At 32.6% G+C, this 18834-nt stretch overlaps 4 protein-coding genes across 4 annotated transcripts in view; all 4 read left to right on the top strand.

The window, feature by feature from the left end:
- Nucleotides 1345-3740, top strand: LOC104771881. Its single transcript, XM_010496487.1, has 8 exons — nucleotides 1345-1538; nucleotides 1625-1708; nucleotides 1802-1973; nucleotides 2398-2555; nucleotides 2634-2801; nucleotides 2944-2997; nucleotides 3098-3244; nucleotides 3335-3740. The coding sequence occupies exons 1-8, from the start codon at nucleotides 1464-1466 to the stop codon at nucleotides 3707-3709; spliced, it is 1233 nt and encodes a 410-aa protein (XP_010494789.1). The 5' UTR covers nucleotides 1345-1463; the 3' UTR covers nucleotides 3710-3740.
- Nucleotides 7249-11619, top strand: LOC104771880 (KH domain-containing protein At4g18375-like). The gene is made up of 7 exons (XM_010496486.2): nucleotides 7249-7393; nucleotides 7625-8270; nucleotides 8359-9084; nucleotides 9174-9464; nucleotides 9561-9607; nucleotides 9692-9788; nucleotides 9918-11619. Exons 2-7 carry the CDS (start codon nucleotides 7656-7658, stop codon nucleotides 10047-10049), a joined length of 1908 nt encoding a protein of 635 aa, XP_010494788.1. The 5' UTR covers nucleotides 7249-7393; nucleotides 7625-7655; the 3' UTR covers nucleotides 10050-11619.
- On the top strand, nucleotides 12244-15214 carry LOC104771879 (ornithine aminotransferase, mitochondrial). The gene is made up of 10 exons (XM_010496485.2): nucleotides 12244-12537; nucleotides 12924-13032; nucleotides 13169-13399; nucleotides 13486-13645; nucleotides 13720-13775; nucleotides 13879-14031; nucleotides 14147-14244; nucleotides 14368-14448; nucleotides 14528-14761; nucleotides 14865-15214. Exons 1-10 carry the CDS (start codon nucleotides 12371-12373, stop codon nucleotides 15007-15009), a joined length of 1434 nt encoding a protein of 477 aa, XP_010494787.1. The 5' UTR covers nucleotides 12244-12370; the 3' UTR covers nucleotides 15010-15214.
- Nucleotides 18700-18834, top strand: part of LOC104771878 (F-box protein At5g46170-like) — a 2456-nt gene continuing 2321 nt past the window's right edge. The window contains exon 1 of the mRNA XM_010496483.2: nucleotides 18700-18826. The gene's annotated coding sequence lies outside the window, so the exon portion shown is untranslated. The remainder of the gene's footprint in view (nucleotides 18827-18834) is intronic.

Raw genomic sequence — 18834 nt, 5'->3', positions numbered from 1 at the left:
TTATTGTAGCCTTTTTTTTTTTTTTTTTGCCTTGGCTACTCTTCCTTAGGTTCTTGTATGTAAACCTAACATTTTCATTTCTAATGATATTTACATGTTTAGCAAAAAAAAAAAACAATTTGATTCTCATTTTGTTTTCCAATACCTGTGAGCTTTGATTCTTAACATAAGAAGAACTTCGATTCACATTTATTTAAATATTATAATTAATATATATATAAACTTAATAAAATATTACAAATATGTAAAATTAAAAAGGTTTAAAATGCTATATAATATGGTTATATAATATATGAGTTATAAAGAGGACATGTTGGTATTAATAAAATATCATTAAATTTGTGCTAACACGGGTTAAATCCTCATTTTATTATTTTTCAACACTATTAATATTAGAATATTTGACATATAAAATCAAGTTGATTTAACTAAGACTATGTAAAATAATTAAATAATTAGGAATAATGTGACTTAATCATAGTGTATAAATGACTTCTATGTATTTAGATCCCTTATTTGTTTATTATAATAATTAAAAATCAAAATTGAATCTCAAACACTAAACAAAATAAGCTAAATATAACAAACAAATGGTCATAAAGTATATTACGGGTTAAAAAGTTAATATAAACATTTAGCGGTAAAAAACAGCCGGAAATTTTAGTTATTCCTTTATTTACAAAACATTCAATATTTAACAAACAAATACAATATAAAATATAAATAATAATAAAATTATATGTACGCGGCATACTGCGGATTAAAATCTAGTTTATCTACATAAACTCACATAATATATTTATATATGTAGGAGTTTGCTTTTTATAGAATCTAAAAGGATGAGTTCTTTCTCCATTTCAGTGTCGTTAAGTATATTTCTTAGAGACATCTATCTATCACACATGGCTTAAATTTGTTTCATATGATTTGTAGGCTTAAAAAAGGGAGTTCCTATTTTTGTAATCAATGCAAATAAAGCCTGTTAATCAAATAAACAAAAAAAAGGAAGACCTAAGAGTCAAATGGCTATGATTTACTAGGAGTCAAATGGTACTAAGATGATAAATTGACTATTTTTTGGAATTGGCTATTTTTTGGAATTGTGGAATTGACTATTTTTTGGTCAAAAGAAACCTGAGATGATTTTCCCCTAAATTTTCGATTTAATTTAAAGAAAAATAAAACAAAAATTTTACTTTTAGAAAAGGGAAAATGAGAGTTAATTTTTTGGTCAAAGGCCATACAGATTATTCTCCGACAATAGAGTTTCTATTTTTGTAATCAACCCAAATAAAACCTATTAATAAGTGATTAAAAAAAAAAAGAGAGAAAGGAGAACTACAAACATCTTAGTACTCCTTTCCCCTGACGACAAAACATCTACCTTAGTAAAAAAAAAACATCTACCTTAGTAAAAAAAAACATCTACCTTATAGAGAGAAAAAAAAAAAAAGAAGAAAAGAATGGCTTCTCTTTGGCTAAAGTTAGTATTCTCCTTAAGTCTAATAGGCCTCAACTGTATGGCTAAATCAACTCTGGTATGTTATTAGTTGACACCGTAATTTGGTGTAATATATAATCTAATCTATTTCTCATATTAAGATTGTTGCATTTTGTGTTGCAGTATCAAGAAACCGAAATCGAGTGCGTCTCTATAAACAAACAGTCTGCATTACAACATCCTCTTATGAAGAATCATCGTATACAGGTATCATTTCATTTTCCATGAAACATACTAATTAATCAAGTTTTTATAAAGAAGTATGTTGGATTAGTGAACCTGATTAAATGTTTCTTGTAGACTCGACCAAGTCGAGAGCTTTTATCAATGCTTTCTACGTCCAATGGTAACATACTCAGAGAGATTGATATGAAGGGATCAGAAGAATGTCCAGAGGGACAAGTACCGATTTATAAACCAAAAACCAACTTAACCGATAATCTTATTCATCCCCAACAACTTCCTAAAGAAGGTAACCTCTTGCATTTGACTTTTTCTAAATATCAATCACCTTTGATGTCAACATATTGTTGAGGTTTAAAATTTTGTATTATCTCACTTTACGCTTACATTTATTTTTACGTATAGACGTTAAACTATATTGTGTTCACTTTTAAAAGAATATATATTATGTAATTATTTTTGTGTTTACAACTTGTAATGACGTTTGATAAAATTGGAAGATAAATTTGTTCCTTTAAACTTTATACAAACTAAATATTTTAACTATTAATTGCAAACAAAAATATAAGCATGTACACATAAAATTAATAAACGGACCCATTTTCTACTCTAAAGATTATATTTTATATATTCTTTGTTGGTATTTGGTTCTTATATCTTTTTAGTAAATAAATAATATTTTACTCTAACCACAATTCTTTTCCTTCTTTTAGGCCGTCTCCTGAAACAAACTCGTAGGGGTAAAGAACAGAAGAGAAAGAACAAGCTACGTACAAAAACTAAAAGCAAACCCATCTCTTCCGCGATGTTGTCTCAAAAATATAAGAGACAACACCGCCGGCCAACATTATTTACAGAGACCCATCTACATGTAAGTAGCTCAAGCTGCAACGCCATGCATATATTAGGTGATGATTATCTTACGGTATAAATATGATTTTATTTGCAGTATGCAATTGTTAAGACATTTCTAAATACGACCACGAAATGGCGTGGAGCACAAGCATTGTTTAATATTAACAAGCCCCTAGTGGCACAAAATCAGTTTAGTAAGGCTTGGATTTGGCTTAACTACATACAAGGAAGCGTGACGAACAGCATCCAGTTTGGTTGGGCTGTAAGTATTTTACTACTAAAAACAACATTGATCGATTTGAATTACTTGTACTTGTAGAACCTTCTAAGATAGTCAATTTAGTTAGATGTTCGGATACTACATGAAAACCCATCTAAACTTCTCTCTCGATCCATCACTACAGGTGCATAGGAAATTATACCCAGACGATCGTCCAAGACTAACCACATTTTGGACGGTGAGTGATGATTTCATCATCTCGATCGAGTTCCATGATAATTAAACATGTTTCTGGTTAATTTTGGTATGATCATAATCAAATATTTTATCTGTTACAGTCAGCTCAAAATCAAAAAGGATGTTACAATGCGTTGTGTCCGGGAGGCTATGTTCAGGTTCATAAATCAATCTACCCCGGTTTGGTTTATGATCATATCAATGTTCCAGGAGGAAAACAGAACACTGTCCATCTTTCTGTTGCTGAGGTACAAACTTAAACCCTGATTTAAGAAACAAAGATAGACATTGACGATATGTATACAGTATCGTTTACAGTATGTATAAAATTAATGCAGGATCCGGTGACCAAAAATTGGGTATTGACGATAGGATCCACAATGATAGGCTATTGGCCGCGTCAAGGTCACATGGCAGAAGGAGCTTCTGAAGTTTACTTCGGTGGATTTGCAGGACACAGTGATTTGTCTCAACCCACGACAACAGGCCCACCTATGGGAACTGGAGCTTTTCCGACACGAGATTTGAGTCGGTCTTGTTTCATGAAACAACTTAAATATGTTCTTTCGGATTATACAGTGGTAGATATTAATTCCAACGAGGTCGAGGCTTATGTGGATAGTCCTAAGTGTTATGGTGTAATGTTTCTCAAGTATGTAGATTATGATTCGAGAGAGACTCTTACCTTTGGAGGACCAGGTGGACAATGTTAATTTATAAATATATACAAAATTTCTTTATTTATTTATTTATTACTTCCTCCATTATAAAATATATAATGTTTTAATTAAAAATATGCATATTAAGAAGGTTTACTTTTAACAAGCTCAACCAATCAGAAACAATACTGCATAATATAAAAAATTAATTAATTTAAAAGTTGCATAGAAATTTGAGAGCATCCTATATTATGAAACAAAAAATACTCTCTAAAATATTCTATATTATGAAACAGAAAGAATATATTTTTTTTAATATTAAAATTTGAAAATCATCCAAATGGGCTGGACCGCGGCCTTTACACTTTCGATCCAGTAACATAATTACGGTTTACAAAATTAGGTTTTACAACGCGAGTAACTAGGGTAAACATGTAAACGCAAAACAAGTACACCCATTATTAAATATACACTAGATGAGGATCCGTCCGATGTATGGGTTAAAATTTTATAAATTAAATTAAATTTAATAAAAATATATTAAAATTTCTTGTATGTTATTTATAAATTTTATTTTTGTTATAATATACTGATTTATATCTATGTAAAAATCTTTTTATGTGTGTTACTATTAAAAGTATATTTTTTTACACTGGACCATACTTTATATTACAAATATATTCTTTATCACCACCTAGAAAATATCTATATGAACACATTAAGCCGACTATTTTACTTTTACTTCTGCATAGTTTTTTAATTACTAAAATTGTTGGCTCAAAAAATATTTTGAATAAAAAATATATGACATAATATACTAATCAATGATGTATCATCACAATAATGTATGACCACCATGGAGAAAACCTTGGCTCCACCCTCATCCCTTATGAAGAGAACCTTGCGTCCAACCTCCTCTACCGTGGAGAGAACCTTGGCTCCGCTTTCCTCCCTTGGGGAGATAATATTTCGTCCAACCTCATTCACCTTCCTCCCTTGGGGAGATAACCTTGCGTCTAACCTTCTCCATTATAGAGAGAATCTCGGCTCTGCCCTCTTCCTGTGTGGAGAGAACATGTTCACGTCTTTTTGCTATCTCAAAATGGCTTGCTCTGATAACCAATGAAAGTAAAAACTTTTTTCTAACGTCACAAAATCTTTTGATAGTAACTAATGTTAAATTTCTCAATATATTATTAGAAGTATCTTTGACACACCATGATGTAGCCTCTGTTTCTGTAACGCCTTAACCGCCACCTTGCTTAGTGAGCCCATGTCCACTCTTAGTCTATGGGCCCACCTTCCTAAGTGGACGCTACATCTATTCCCGGTCCATGGATCTACCCATATTTGATGGCCGGTTTGTTACGTCTGGGAGGCTTTAAAAACTTGTTTACCGACTCGAAAAATCAACAAATGATATTTTCCTGTGTTTTGTCCTCACTCGCACAGTTTTGACAATCACTTCTAGGATGGTCACCCATCATGAAGTTCTCTCAGGACCATTGACCGGAAAAATAAGTGCATTTTTGTGATATATGTGGCCAAATCAATTCTTATAAACATTTCCGCAAATCAACAACGATTTATGTTTTTTTAATCTATCTATCTATGTTTGTTGTAAGCTTGTGTTTAATTAGAATATTTTATCTATCCATTAGGTTGATGAGCTTCTACTCGTTATCTCCCTTTGGATTGAATGAATAAGATGAATAATGGTAACAATTATGTTTGCAAAAAAAAGGGTTTATGACTAACTGTTGAAAAATTAGAAGAAAATTAATTTGACATAATTAAAGAAACAATAAAAAAAAGAAACAATAGAAAATTATTAGCACGGTAATATATGAATCCTAAATAATTCAAAGATAAAAATATAAATTAAATAAAACAATCTAAAAATACTACAATAAATATTAAAATAAAGTATTAGGAAAAGAAAATGCTTATATTAAATCTTTTTTGGTCAACATATTAATCTTACGTATTCCCAACTCATAAAGTAAAAAGTAGGAGAAAATTTTGGTTTCAAAAATAAGAAAAATTTACCTTCCCATTAAAAAAAAAATCCAATTAAACAAAGTTGAAAGCAGTGTCTTTGAATAAATTATTTAAATATGAAATTATATGTGTTTAAATAGAAGTGAGTATTTACAAAATTAAAAATTAATAATTAACAGTATATTTTCCTTAATCCCTTTTTCTATTAATTCCTTTTTTGTGTAGAATTAATAACTTAAAATTACAAATAAGTAAATAATATTATAATTTCGAATTTTCTGAAATAAATATATATATATATATATATATATATATATATATATAATCTCCTTATAATTGTTTTAAAATGTTTTGTATTTTTGATAAATTATGTAATTTTTGATAATTATCTTTTTACATTTATTAATATTTTTTTGAAACAAAATATTTTATTTTTGTCATAATCTTGTTAATGGCTAACTTTCAAAACCCAACTTTATATAATAAGATATGTTTTGTCATATTTTTTAAAATTTTTTTAAGATACCTCTTTTCCACAACCACTTTCTAAAAATACTTTTTCTATAATTTTATTTAAAATATCACTAAAAACCTGATATTTATTTGAGTTTAAGAAAATAAACTTTTGAAATTTAAAGATTTTGAGAGATTGAGAGTAGTAGAACCAATCAAACTCTAGACCTAATACATCATTTTAAAAACATGAGGACATTGCAATATAAAATCTACAAACAAGATGATACATGACAACAACAAATCCAAATAAGATAATATATTTTGCCAAGATAATCATAAACGTCGTTTTGAAATCCCTAATTTAAAAAAAAAAATGCATCACCAAGGATTGAACTCAGGTTCTGGGAATACATAAAGGGGTCTTAATCCACTGAACCAACAGCAACTTTCAAACAATAGTGCAACATACTTCATTTGTAGATTATCTTATTATTATATTTGGCAAATATAATATCTTATTATCTTAAAAACATAAATTTCTAGTCTAGTCAAATATATACTCAACTTTTGTTGATTTTCAAATATAAGAACAAATTTTTTCATTGACTTGCCAAATTAGCACGCTGTTTATAAATTAGCATGCTATTTATTTGGTTAGACCAGAAATTTATGTTTTTTTTGGCAAATTCTGGAAAGTTTGGGTTTTTTGGTTGAATTCTCATTTTTAAAATCTTAAACATACATATTTTATTTCATGTTATATAATGTTGTGATAATATCTTAAGATAACTACTGTCACATAAATATGTATGAATTATAACTTCAGTTATCTTTCAAACTTTCTTTTAAATGTTTATGTTGTATTAATAAGACGTCTTAAAAAAAATTCTCGATAACAGTTTATAATAAGATAAAAATAGATTAATTTTAAATAAAAATATATTAAATTAAAAGTTATAAAAATATTCCGCAGCATAGGGTGAGCCTAAAAAATTAGACTTTAGGGTTACCATTTAATTTTCAGAGAATGCGACTAAAACTTCAAATCGAAACAAAAGTTAGGGACTTTGTTCGATATTTTATAATAACCGAAGAGATCATCAAACTATAATCTCTTTAACCCCCTCGCCGTCTTCTCTCTCTTTCTCTCTTCTGCAACAGACAAATCACAAATCCTTCTCTCTCTCTCTCTCTCAATTAGACAAAAAAAAAAGGGTTCTTCTGTTCTGACCGGCCTCTCTGTTCATTCATTCAAGTTCTCTGAGAATCTCCGTACACCTTGTATGTTCTTGGCTTAACTCGATGACTTCTTGTCTGATTCCAGTTGACAAAATTTTCAAATTGAATCATAAAAACTCGATACTTTCAGTTTTTTCTTACCACCCAATTCTCAAATTTCAATTTTTTTTTTTTAGGGTTTCTCTCTTATTTGTAACCTAACCCTATCAATCTGTTCTACAATACATTGCTTCTGTTCTTAATGATTCTTTCTCTAATCAAACTTTGTTTCAGGTTTCTTTGTGATTTGCAAAAACAGTCAACAATGGTGGAGCGTGGGAAGAGGAATCATAACCGTTTTAGAGACAGTAACAATGAGAACAGCAGGAATCAAAAGAGACGTCTTTCTTATGAATCCGAAGAGAAGATGGATAACAAAGACGATCTCATTGTTGTTTACAGAATCTTATGTCCTAGTGGAGTCATTGGTAGTGTTATAGGCAAAAGTGGCAAAGTTATCAACTTGATTAGGCAAGAAACTAGAGCTAGGATCAAAGTTGTTGATCCTTTTCCAGGTTGTAGCGAAAGAGTCATTACCATTTTTTGCTCTGTTACTGAGAAGAAAGACATTGTCGACATTGAGAATAGCGAATTGAATTACACCGTTCCTTTGTGTTCTGCTCAAGATGCTCTTCTTAAAGTCCATGATGCTATTGTGGCTTCTTTAGCCGCTGCTGCTGAGAACACTAAGATAGATAGAGATGATATTAGAGAATGTCGCGTTTTGGTTCCGTCTAGTCAATGTTCTAATGTGATTGGTAAAGCTGGTTCGATTATTAAGAAGATTAGAAGTAGAACTAGAGCTAACGTTAAGATTGTCTCTAAAGATGTTTCTGATCCTTCACACACTTGTGCAATGGATTTTGACAACATTGTTTTGGTTAGTATCTCTCAATTCTTAGCATATATAGTTGTCTGTGTCTTTGCTTATTTTCTAACCAGTGTTTCTTATTCTTGTTATCAATCAGATATCTGGTGAGTCTGAATCAGTGAAGAAGGCACTTTTCGCTGTTTCTGCAATCATGTACAAAGTCAGTCCACGAGAACAGATTCCTCTTGATACAACTGTCCAAGAAGTTCCCGCTAGTATTATAATTCCTTCAGAGCTATCTGTCTATCCACAAGCCGGTTTATACCCAAATCAGGATCCTATTTTCCAACATAGGGCCAACGTTTCATCATTTATGGGTTATGGAGACAATGCTACAAATCCAATGCCGGTTTTTTCTGCTTCTGCTCTTCCTGTGGTTCATGGTGGTTTTGGCGGGTCTTCAAGGTCTGAGAATTTGGTTATAAAAGTTATGTGCTCGTCTTCCAAAATCGGCCGTGTTATCGGGAAAGGAGGATCAACCATCAAGGGGATAAGACAAGCAAGCGGGTCTCATATTGAGGTTAATGACTCGAGGTCGAATCATGAGGAAGACTGTGTTATTACTGTCACTGCTACAGAGTCTCCTGATGATTTGAAGTCTATGGCGGTTGAAGCTGTTCTTCTACTTCAAGAGAAAATTAACGATGAAGACGAGGACAAAGTTAAAATGCAACTCCTTGTAGCTTCTAAAGTAATAGGATGCATTATAGGGAAAAGTGGCTCAATCATAAGCGAGATCAGGAAAAGGACAAAGGCTGATATTCACATTTCAAAAGGGAGTAATAAGCCTAAGTGTGCTGATCCCAATGATGAGCTCGTTGAGGTAATGACTCTTAGATTCTCTCATGGTTTAGCTTTATTCAGTTCTTCAATATCTCCAATAGTGTATAATTCCTTTTGTATCTTATATAGATATCAGGTGAAGTAAGCTGTGTGAGAGATGCTCTTATTCAGTTAGTTCTGAGGCTGCGAGATGATGTTTTAAGAGATAGAGAGATTGGTTCCAGGAATCAACCGCCTCTTGCAAGATCTGAGAATAATAATTTCTTCTCTTCGGGTAGTAGCAATACTGGTGTAGCAGTTCCTCCATCTTTCATGTCTTCTGTTCCGCAAGTTTCTGATTTTGATAGGAGACCAGAAACCAGGAGCAGCATGAGTATGCTTCCTTCTAGCGGTGGACTCTATGGTTATGGAAGTTTTCCGGTAACATCTCCTTCTGCTCAAACTGGATTATGTATCTCATTTATTATGTTTGTTGTAGCTTATACTCATAACGTAAAGTTTTTTTTTTACAAACAGATGGGCAATAGTAGTTACGGATCCAACTCTTACTCATATGGAGGAGGGTAAGAGTTCAAGTTAGTTTTATTTCTTTTATTATTAGATTTTTCAATTCTTTTCCCTGTTGATATTTTCTCGTGAATTCACAGATTGCCTCAACCTACTACTATGGAGGTTCGAATTCCTGCAAGTGCGGTGGGTAAAGTTATGGGAAGAGGAGGAGGCAACTTGGATAACATAAGAAGGGTTTGTTCAAAAGTTTTTTTGATTTTCCTTCCTCGTTGCTCTCTGATCACCGTAGCTTTGTTCGTATCTTCTTCTCTCTTTCCGCTATAACATTTTTCACATGATGTGTGCCCTTTTCTCTTCTCTCAGATATCAGGAGCTTTGATAGAAATTTCTGATTCCAATAATTCCCATGGCGGTCGCATTGCTCTCATTTCCGGAACACCTGAACAGAAGCGTACCGCAGAGAACTTGTTCCAAGCTTTTATCATGTCCACTTGAATAGTTTGCTCTGCCCCCAAAAATCCTTTTCCATGGAAGTGTGTTCCATCTCTCTAGCTCTCAGTGGATTTCTTTGGTCTCGGGTTCTCAGGCTTTTCTCCTTCTTCCATCAAGTTCATGTTTAAACATGGTTACATCTCTCTCCAACTTTTCAGTATCTTTGTCTCCATTAGGTAACTTTTGGTTTCTCGTGCTAGACATCTTACAGTCTGTCAGGATCATTCTTTCTCCCTTTCCTAGCGAGCTGTTCGTACAATAAATGCTTATCTCTCTGTGCAATAAAACAAAAGCGTTCTTATATCAATCAAACTTTGCTTATTCTCCATATATGAATCAGGTCTGCTTTGTGCTTTGTCCAAAGCAGTCCTTTCAGTTATGTGGTAGTTTACCAACTCGTCACATCCCATATCTCAGCTTCGTCATATGTGATGCCAAATGCTACTCATCACATCATAGTTCTTGGTGCTTCTGAGAAATTTCTGCAGTGAAAAACAGTAACTTATTAGCGCCTAGTGATCTTCAAGAACAGTAGCCTTTAGATATCCTCTTGTTAATGCTCGTAATGTTTTCTGCTTCTTAGAAGTTTTACCTTTTTAGTGCTCTGATTATTTGATTATCCGTGGGTTTATCAGTAAGGTAACTTCTCATTCTTGCTGATCATCCCTAAGACTGTTTTGATTTTACATTCTTTAGGTAGAACTCCACCGATTGATCTTTGTTATATTTACCTCTGTTACCATTTCTGATTTATTCTTTTCCCGGATAATCTTGATCTTGTAGTGCTTGTAGCTAGCATAGTAGGTTTTCAGTACAGGATTTTAGAGCATTAGATCCTGCAACACTAAAAGCTTTTATGAATGTGGTGTGTGTTTTTGATTTAGTTTATACGGTGTCTTGTCACTCTGCGCTGGCATTTTACCATTCTCACATTCTAGGTTGTCACTCTAGGATCTTAGCATTTTAAATCTGCAACACCAAAAGATTTTCTGATTCTGCTAGCGTGATCCAATCGGGTTGACGATTATCTGATACACCTGGAGTTCCACAACATTTCTAGGTTTTCAAAAACCCGCAACATTAACAAGCTTTCTGATTCTGCTAGCGTTTGAGGTCTGATCAGTTTGACCTGGCATATAATGTGATAAACCTGAGGTTCCACACCATACTAGGTTGTTAGAAACCCGCCACAATTTGGTTGTTATTTTTGGGGTTTGATCATTTTGTCCGATAAGCCTGACCCTCCAACACAACCTGGGATTTTTAACCGGGTGTGTAGACAAGTTTATTCACCCTTTTGTTCGCTCAATCTAAACAGGTCTTTGGTCTTTACGCAGTTCCTTTATCGCAAAAACGGGGTTTCCCAAATATGTTGTATAGTTTAGTTCTTTGCAATTATGAATTCTTGTTCATCATTTTGATCAGAGGTGATTGAGGATAAGTTTCTTAGAACAAGATAGATGTTGATCCATTTGGAAGGTTTTTGTATTCAATGGTCATGTACATACGTTATGCAAATATGCAATTATAAAGTGCTCTACCATTACTATGAGTTAACCAAGTTCGTTTCTTATATTGTCTCTACGGTTGCACTACTTTTTAAATTATACTAGCACTTTATGAATAATTTGGCAATGTGGCAAGCGTTGGATTAGGTGAATAAGACAACAATTGGACACTTGGTAAATTTTCACAAGAAACTGCAACCTTTGTCCTTTTGACATCTGTCTTTTGCTGACATGTCGACCAAATTTTGACTCTATTGATTTTCTTTAGCTTGAGGTTTTGAACGGGAGGACAGAAAAATAGCAGATCACCCTTTAATGTAGTCCTTCTATCACTAAGTTACCATTCAAAAAAAAATTTATTTTTAAAAATTAATGCAGATGAATTGTGTGCAGTTCATATTTTTTTGTCTTTTTGTGGTAAATGCAGGAGAAATATGTGCAGATCTGGTCTACAACTTTTTTGATGCTGTTCACCTTTAATCTGCATTTGAACTGCTAAATTTTTTATCTACATTTATTCTGCTTGATCTGCTTGAACCACTTGATCTGCTCTGCATTACTTGCTTTCTCTATTCAAGGCCTAATTCATTTTACAAAATAACCAAACCGTATTCTCTGTATCGGTACGAGGTGTGAAAGATGTTAAACCGAGACCAAACCGTAAAATTCAGTACATTCGGATAAAATTTGCATCCCGAGAAAGTCAGAAAACCATCATTTTCAGGGAAAACTCAAAACAGAGAGGAGTGTGGTGTGTGATTAGATAAATAAGGAAAACAAAATCGTTTGCTTCCATATCTGAAAGACTCTTCTCTAATGGCAGCTACAACGAGACGGTTGCTTCAGTATGCGTCTAAAAGAGTTTCTACCTACGCCGGAGTGCGGCGGAGCTATGGCGGTGTTCCGCAGTCGAACTCCAAATCTCCTCCGTCTTCTTCTTCTCAGCGATTGATTGATTTAGAATCTGAATTCAGTGCCCACAAGTAAATTCTCTCTCTTTCCTTTTTTTTTTCTTCTTTTTCTCAAGTTTTGTTTTTTTCTTTATCTCCGCTTTGAATATATCGTCGATGAAATCAAGAAAATTTTATCTGTTGGGGGTCTGAGGTTCGTTTGTTTCGATCACAAGTATCTGTTGATCTCTCGGTTCTTGGTTTGATTACATGATTGTAGCTTATATTATATTATTTGATATGCGATAGTAGAAAAAGGAGTAAGAGCTGTGTTTGTTATTGATTAAGTAGATCCATGTTGAGGCGTAATCAATCTGATAACCTTTGATTGTAAAACTTTTGCTTCTTCTTGATGTTGTAAATCCTGCTAATTAGCTTTCTTCTGTAAAATTTCTCTTGTATATGTTTAAAAAATCCAGTTACCATCCGGTTCCGGTTGTGTTTTCTCGTGGAAATGGCTCAACTATATGGGACCCTGAAGGAAAGAGATACATTGATTTTCTTGCTGCTTATTCCGCAGTTAATCAGGTAATCATAATAGTTCCTTAAAGCGCCTCGCTTCTCTTAAATATGCAAGTTATGGAAAGTTTCATACTTTTTCAATTTATTGTTTTTGTTCCAGTGTGAGATCTTATGTTTTTTTCTTTTTCTAATACCGATGCAGGGACATTGCCATCCTAAGATCATGAAGGCGTTGCAGGAACAAGTGGAGAAACTCACTTTAAGTTCACGAGCGTTTTATAACGATAAGTTCCCGGTGTTTGCTGAGCGTCTCACGAATATGTTTGGTTATGATATGGTGCTTCCTATGAACACTGGTGCTGAAGGTGTCGAAACCGCTTTGAAATTAGCAAGAAAATGGGGTCATGAAAATAAAAATATTCCCAAAGATGAGGTACAGGCTTTTCAAGTTTCTTTCTTTTTTTAAGAATTGTTATATACATTAGCGATATTAAAAAGTTTGGAAAACTATTCTTACAGGCTATAATCGTCTCTTGTTGTGGCTGCTTTCATGGTCGTACATTAGCAGTTATCTCCATGAGTTGTGACAATGATGCTACTCGTGGATTTGGACCATTGTTGCCTGGGAATCTTAAAGTTGATTTTGGTGACGCCGATTCACTTAAGAAAATCTTTCAAGGTATGAGAATTTCATTTCCGAGATTATGATTACGCTTGAGCTAGTTGATCATGTTTTTGTCATGGTAACTGCAGAAAAGGGAGATAAAATAGCTGGATTTCTATTCGAGCCCATTCAAGGTGAAGCTGGAGTAAGTCCTTCTCTTGAGCTATATTAATCTTTATGAATTATTATTTAGAGGATGAATTAAACTGGTTTTGTTTCTAAAATTGTTTCAAATGGCTTTGGTTTAGGTTATTATTCCCCCTGATGGTTATTTAAAGTCTGTAAGAGAACTCTGCACAAAACACAATGTTTTGATGATAGCGGATGAAGTACAAAGCGGTTTAGCAAGATCCGGAAAGATGTTAGCTTGTGACTGGGAAGATATTCGTCCTGACATGGTGGTATGTTCTTTTACCTTTTCTAAGCTCTTTATTTTTCACTTTCTTTACAATTTCTCCCCATGGCAAAGCTATTACATAGATTAATATTTCAAATCTTGAATCTGTTTCTTGAAAGATACTTGGGAAAGCATTAGGTGGAGGAGTAATTCCAGTAAGTGTGGTGCTTGCGGATAAAGATGTGATGCTTCATATCAAACCTGGCCAACACGGAAGGTTCGCATAGGCTTTACTTCAACTCTTCTTACTAACTGAAATTGGCATTTTAAGAACATTATATTGGTTTGATTAATGCGGTTAAGCTTCTTCTGTTTTTGTATCCTTGATTGTCAAAATCAGCACATTTGGTGGGAACCCTTTAGCTAGTGCTGTAGCTATGGCTTCTTTAGACGTTATCGAGGAAGAGAAACTCGTGGAAAGGTACCATTTTTACTTTCTAAATTGATTTGTGTTTTTTAGATCAAAATATTCAGTTCTTGTTGTGATTTGAATCTTATAGATCAGCAAGTCTTGGAGATGAGCTGAGGATTCAACTGAATGAAATCAAGAAACAGTTTCCAAAATACATAAAGGAAGTACGAGGAAGGGGATTGTTTAATGCGGTTGAGTTCAATAGCGAAAGCTTATCTCCGGTTTCAGCTTATGATATTTGCTTGAGCTTGAAGGAGAGAGGAGTCTTGGCTAAACCGACTCACAACACTATTGTCCGGTTAACTCCACCGCTCTCCATAAGGTAAATTTCAAAACAGCAGAACCGGTCTGGTTTATTCAGCAGTTTTATTCTCATCGGTTTATCGATTAAATCAATTGTTGATTTTTTTCTTTTCTTTTGCCAGCTCTGATGAACTACGAGAAGGCTCTAAGGCTCTTCGCGATGTTCTTGAGCTCGATCTTCCGAATCTGCGGAAAATCAATTCCGGTAAGACCCCGGTTTCTCATTTAACCGAGTGTGATCGCTGCGGAAGAAGCCTCTATGCTTGAACCGGATGCGGAGCTTGATTATGGTCTGGTTTAATTTGATTGTTTGTATCTTGTTTATATATAGGACACAACACCGGTTCGGTATAAGATAGATAAGGTCGAACCGGATTGTACCGAACTCAGTAGAAACAACTCTAGTTTATTTCTGGTTTGGCGTTAAATAAACCCGATTTGGCTGTTTGCACAATTATCGCTTTAACGGTTATATTTTCTGGTACGGAAATTAAAAAGAAGAATAAAACCGCAGGTCCTTTATGTAGTTATTTTTTTTTCTTTTTCCATCCAATAATTTTATTAACTATCAGAGTGAAGATCAAAGTTTAGACTGTTGTAAAAAGCTTGGACAATAACTAAAGACCTCCCATGGAGCTGGCCAGCTGGGTGTACAACAATTGTTTTTGCTAGAATGTCTGCGCAGGTGTTCTGTTCTAGATGGTGAAATGAGAATGTCATTGATGTAAACATACGACGCCATTCTTTTTCTTATACGAATTTTCTGAGTCCTTTTATAGAATTACTTTTTATTTGGTAGAAATTTTTATAGAATTACTAATTAAAAAAAAATGTTTAAACTTTGTCCCCTTTGTTGAACTTCTATCAATCTAATCTTTCTAGCGTTTAAAACTATTTTTCATGTATTGTGAAATATGATTTATTTATTTTCAATTTTAAACTTTTAATTGGTCATTTATATTAAAATACAATTATATTAAGAAATTTAATTAATATTGTAATAGCGACGTAGATCTTATATTTCCACAAGAAATTATGAAAAATTGATATTTTCATTATGCTGCCTGTTTTCATAAATGTATCATAATATGTATGGAATTATGGGTGTAGTACTAATGTATATATGTACACGTGTTGGCATGTGTATGTAGATATTGATACGGGACATGAAATCATGAATAAACATATGTTTGTCTTCTATAATTGCTCAACCCCAAAAACATGTTGAGGCGTGGAACCCCATATGATTGGTTGGCTCTCCAATTTAAAAATTACATTATCATAGTAACCTGATCAAACATAAACAAGTCTATAAATTGCCCGCACAGCTGTGGTCTAGTGGTAAGGAAGAATTGGAGAAAGATTGGAAGGAACTACTCCAGGTTCGATTTACCCTGGAAACAAAAATCATGGTTGTGTGGAAAATCTGTTAGTTGGGCATTGACCCAATTGGCTTACCTGGTAGTCAGAAATGCAGGCAGCTTGACTACCCATGACATTAGTTAGAAAGCATTCCAAACTCGGGACAGATAGTGTGGTGACATTTCAGGAAGAAATCCACTCTGAAACACTTCGGTGCGTTTTTACCGGGGCTGACCGGATCAGCCGATAGGATTTATCAAAAAAAAAAAGTCTATAAATTACTATCTGAAAAATGGTATTAATTATTTACATTTTCTTTTATAAATCTAGTGGGAGAATATTACTCTTTTCTTTTTGTCAAGTATACAATAAAGCTATGTAGAAGGAAGAAACTTAGATGTTTCATTGGTGATTCTGCATTTAATAGTCACATGTGTCTCTATTGTATCCTAACATTTTGCAACGCCGAGGCGTGTGAAATGGGAAACACACACATGATACAACGTGCATAGTATCGCATAATGAAACACATGACTTGTCTAGTCACTAGTTCATTATGCATATCTTATTCGTTTTAATTTATAACGAAGTTCGGTAGGATATGCAGATAAACTAATAAGTTTGATAGTTACCGGTTGCATAAGGAAGATATTATAGACAGACATAAAAATATTGTCATTTAGTCAACAATCGGATAATTATATAAATACATATCTGAATGTTTACGTACAATCTCTTTTAAGAGCTAACTACAACTACAAGTATGTTTTTCCAAACCGTCAGCAAAAGAATTTTTTAGTCGTTTTATTTTCTAACACCAATATGTCTTTTTTGTAACCAACCAGCCATATCATAAAAATTTTAAAAACTATATTATGAAATTAAAAATATCAAAATATCACCTACTATATTATTTATATTAGAAAAAATTTCGTCTTCTATATCCTCAGGATGTGTTGTTTATCCACCAGTTTAATTTTCAGAATTATATAATTTGATTTCGGTAGTTTTTGTAATTATTTTTTTTTGTATAAAATGTATAGATGACAAAATATATGTATATAGTATATACAGTAGAACCTCTATAAATTAATATTCTTTAAATTAATAAAATTTTCCGATCCCAAGTTGGGCTGGTGTAAAAAATGATACAATTTGATAAAATAATAAGATAATGCTTTTTTTTTGAAATCTTATGTAAAATATAGTCTCATTAATATCATAAATTAATAATGATATAAACTAAAATATATATATATATACATATATATCTAAGAAAATTTAGTGAAATATGACTCTATTATTGTTTGTCTATTCTTGAATTTGCATTCTTGTTGGAGTTCATCTATAATCTTTTTCATTGCATCAAATTTTTTTTTGTGTTGTTTTCTCAAATTACATCTAAAAATTGTGGAGCGTCTTAGACGAGATAGTTGCTTTCTTACGTGTACTTGGTTCTAAAAATACCGGAATATCTTTTTGGATTTCATCATGAAGAATAATAACAATTATTTCTTCAAAACCTTGAACTTCTAAATATTAATCATTTTCACCTAGATAACCTAGTAAACTATTTACATCAATTATATTAGGATAACCGAAATATAAATTAAGAAAATCTTATAAAAGTGTGAATTATAACAAAATATCTTATTTTCCATAAAAATATTAAAAACTATAAAAATTAAAAAATCTCTTCATAAATTCAGAGAATATTAATTTATCGATAAATTAATAATAATTAATTTATCGATAACTTAAAACCTCTATAAATTAATAAAATTTCATGGTCCATACTTTATTAATTTATAGAGGTTTTACTCTATTAGGTATTAGAGTCTAAAGTCCCACATCGGAAGAGATAACAAATTTTGAGCAATATATAAAGAATATGACAATTCTTTGCTCTTGAGATAACTTTTGGGACTTTTTTTTTTTTGGGACTAGTTAGGACATATTCAGCGAGTAATTTCTCACAAAAAATAGGATTCTACTTGTGTGATCCATATAAGTGTTTATGCCTTGTTGTGGTATTGACGTATTGTTGTGTTGAACTACATTAGGAATGTAGTCTAACAAATCCCAAAAACTATAGGAAACCATCCAGTACACAGACTGTCCAAACTTAATATCTCGAAAATACCAATTTTTTATAGGGAATTGTTGGTTGATCCTAACCATAGATTATGATACCATATTAGAAATGTAGTATAATCAATCTAAAATGTTAGCTCAACAAAGAAATATTACCAATTTACCACATTCTTTTATATGTTACCTAAAAATATTGTTATCCCATCTTATATGAGACTTAAGACTCTAATCTCAAGCAAAATGCAAATACCATTCATTCTCACGTGGCACAGCTACCTATAAATTTGATATTCTTCTATATTTATCAAAATGACAATAAATACATTTTTGGCAATATATACATTCTTATTACACAAAAAAATTAAAANAATATATAATTGTCACATCAGTTGTTGATTGACAAAAGAAAAAGAAAAAAACACTTCACGCATCACACGCGCTCATTTTGAAACGACGCGCTTTAAAGTAGAGACAAAACCTCGTGGATCTATCTCCTCCCACCATTTGATTTTTTATTTATTTTCATCTTCTCTCTAGAAACATCTCCGAAATGCGTTATCTTCTCCAAAAGCTCAGATTCTGATTCTGAATCAATCTCTCACAAACCCTAGAAAATTCCCCCCCCCCCCCCCCAAA

Source organism: Camelina sativa, chromosome 20, assembly GCF_000633955.1.
Source record: "Camelina sativa cultivar DH55 chromosome 20, Cs, whole genome shotgun sequence".
Lineage (NCBI taxonomy): Eukaryota > Viridiplantae > Streptophyta > Magnoliopsida > Brassicales > Brassicaceae > Camelina > Camelina sativa.
The sequence above is the reverse complement of the archived record's forward strand: the minus strand, read 5'-3'. Positions and strand labels throughout refer to the sequence as shown.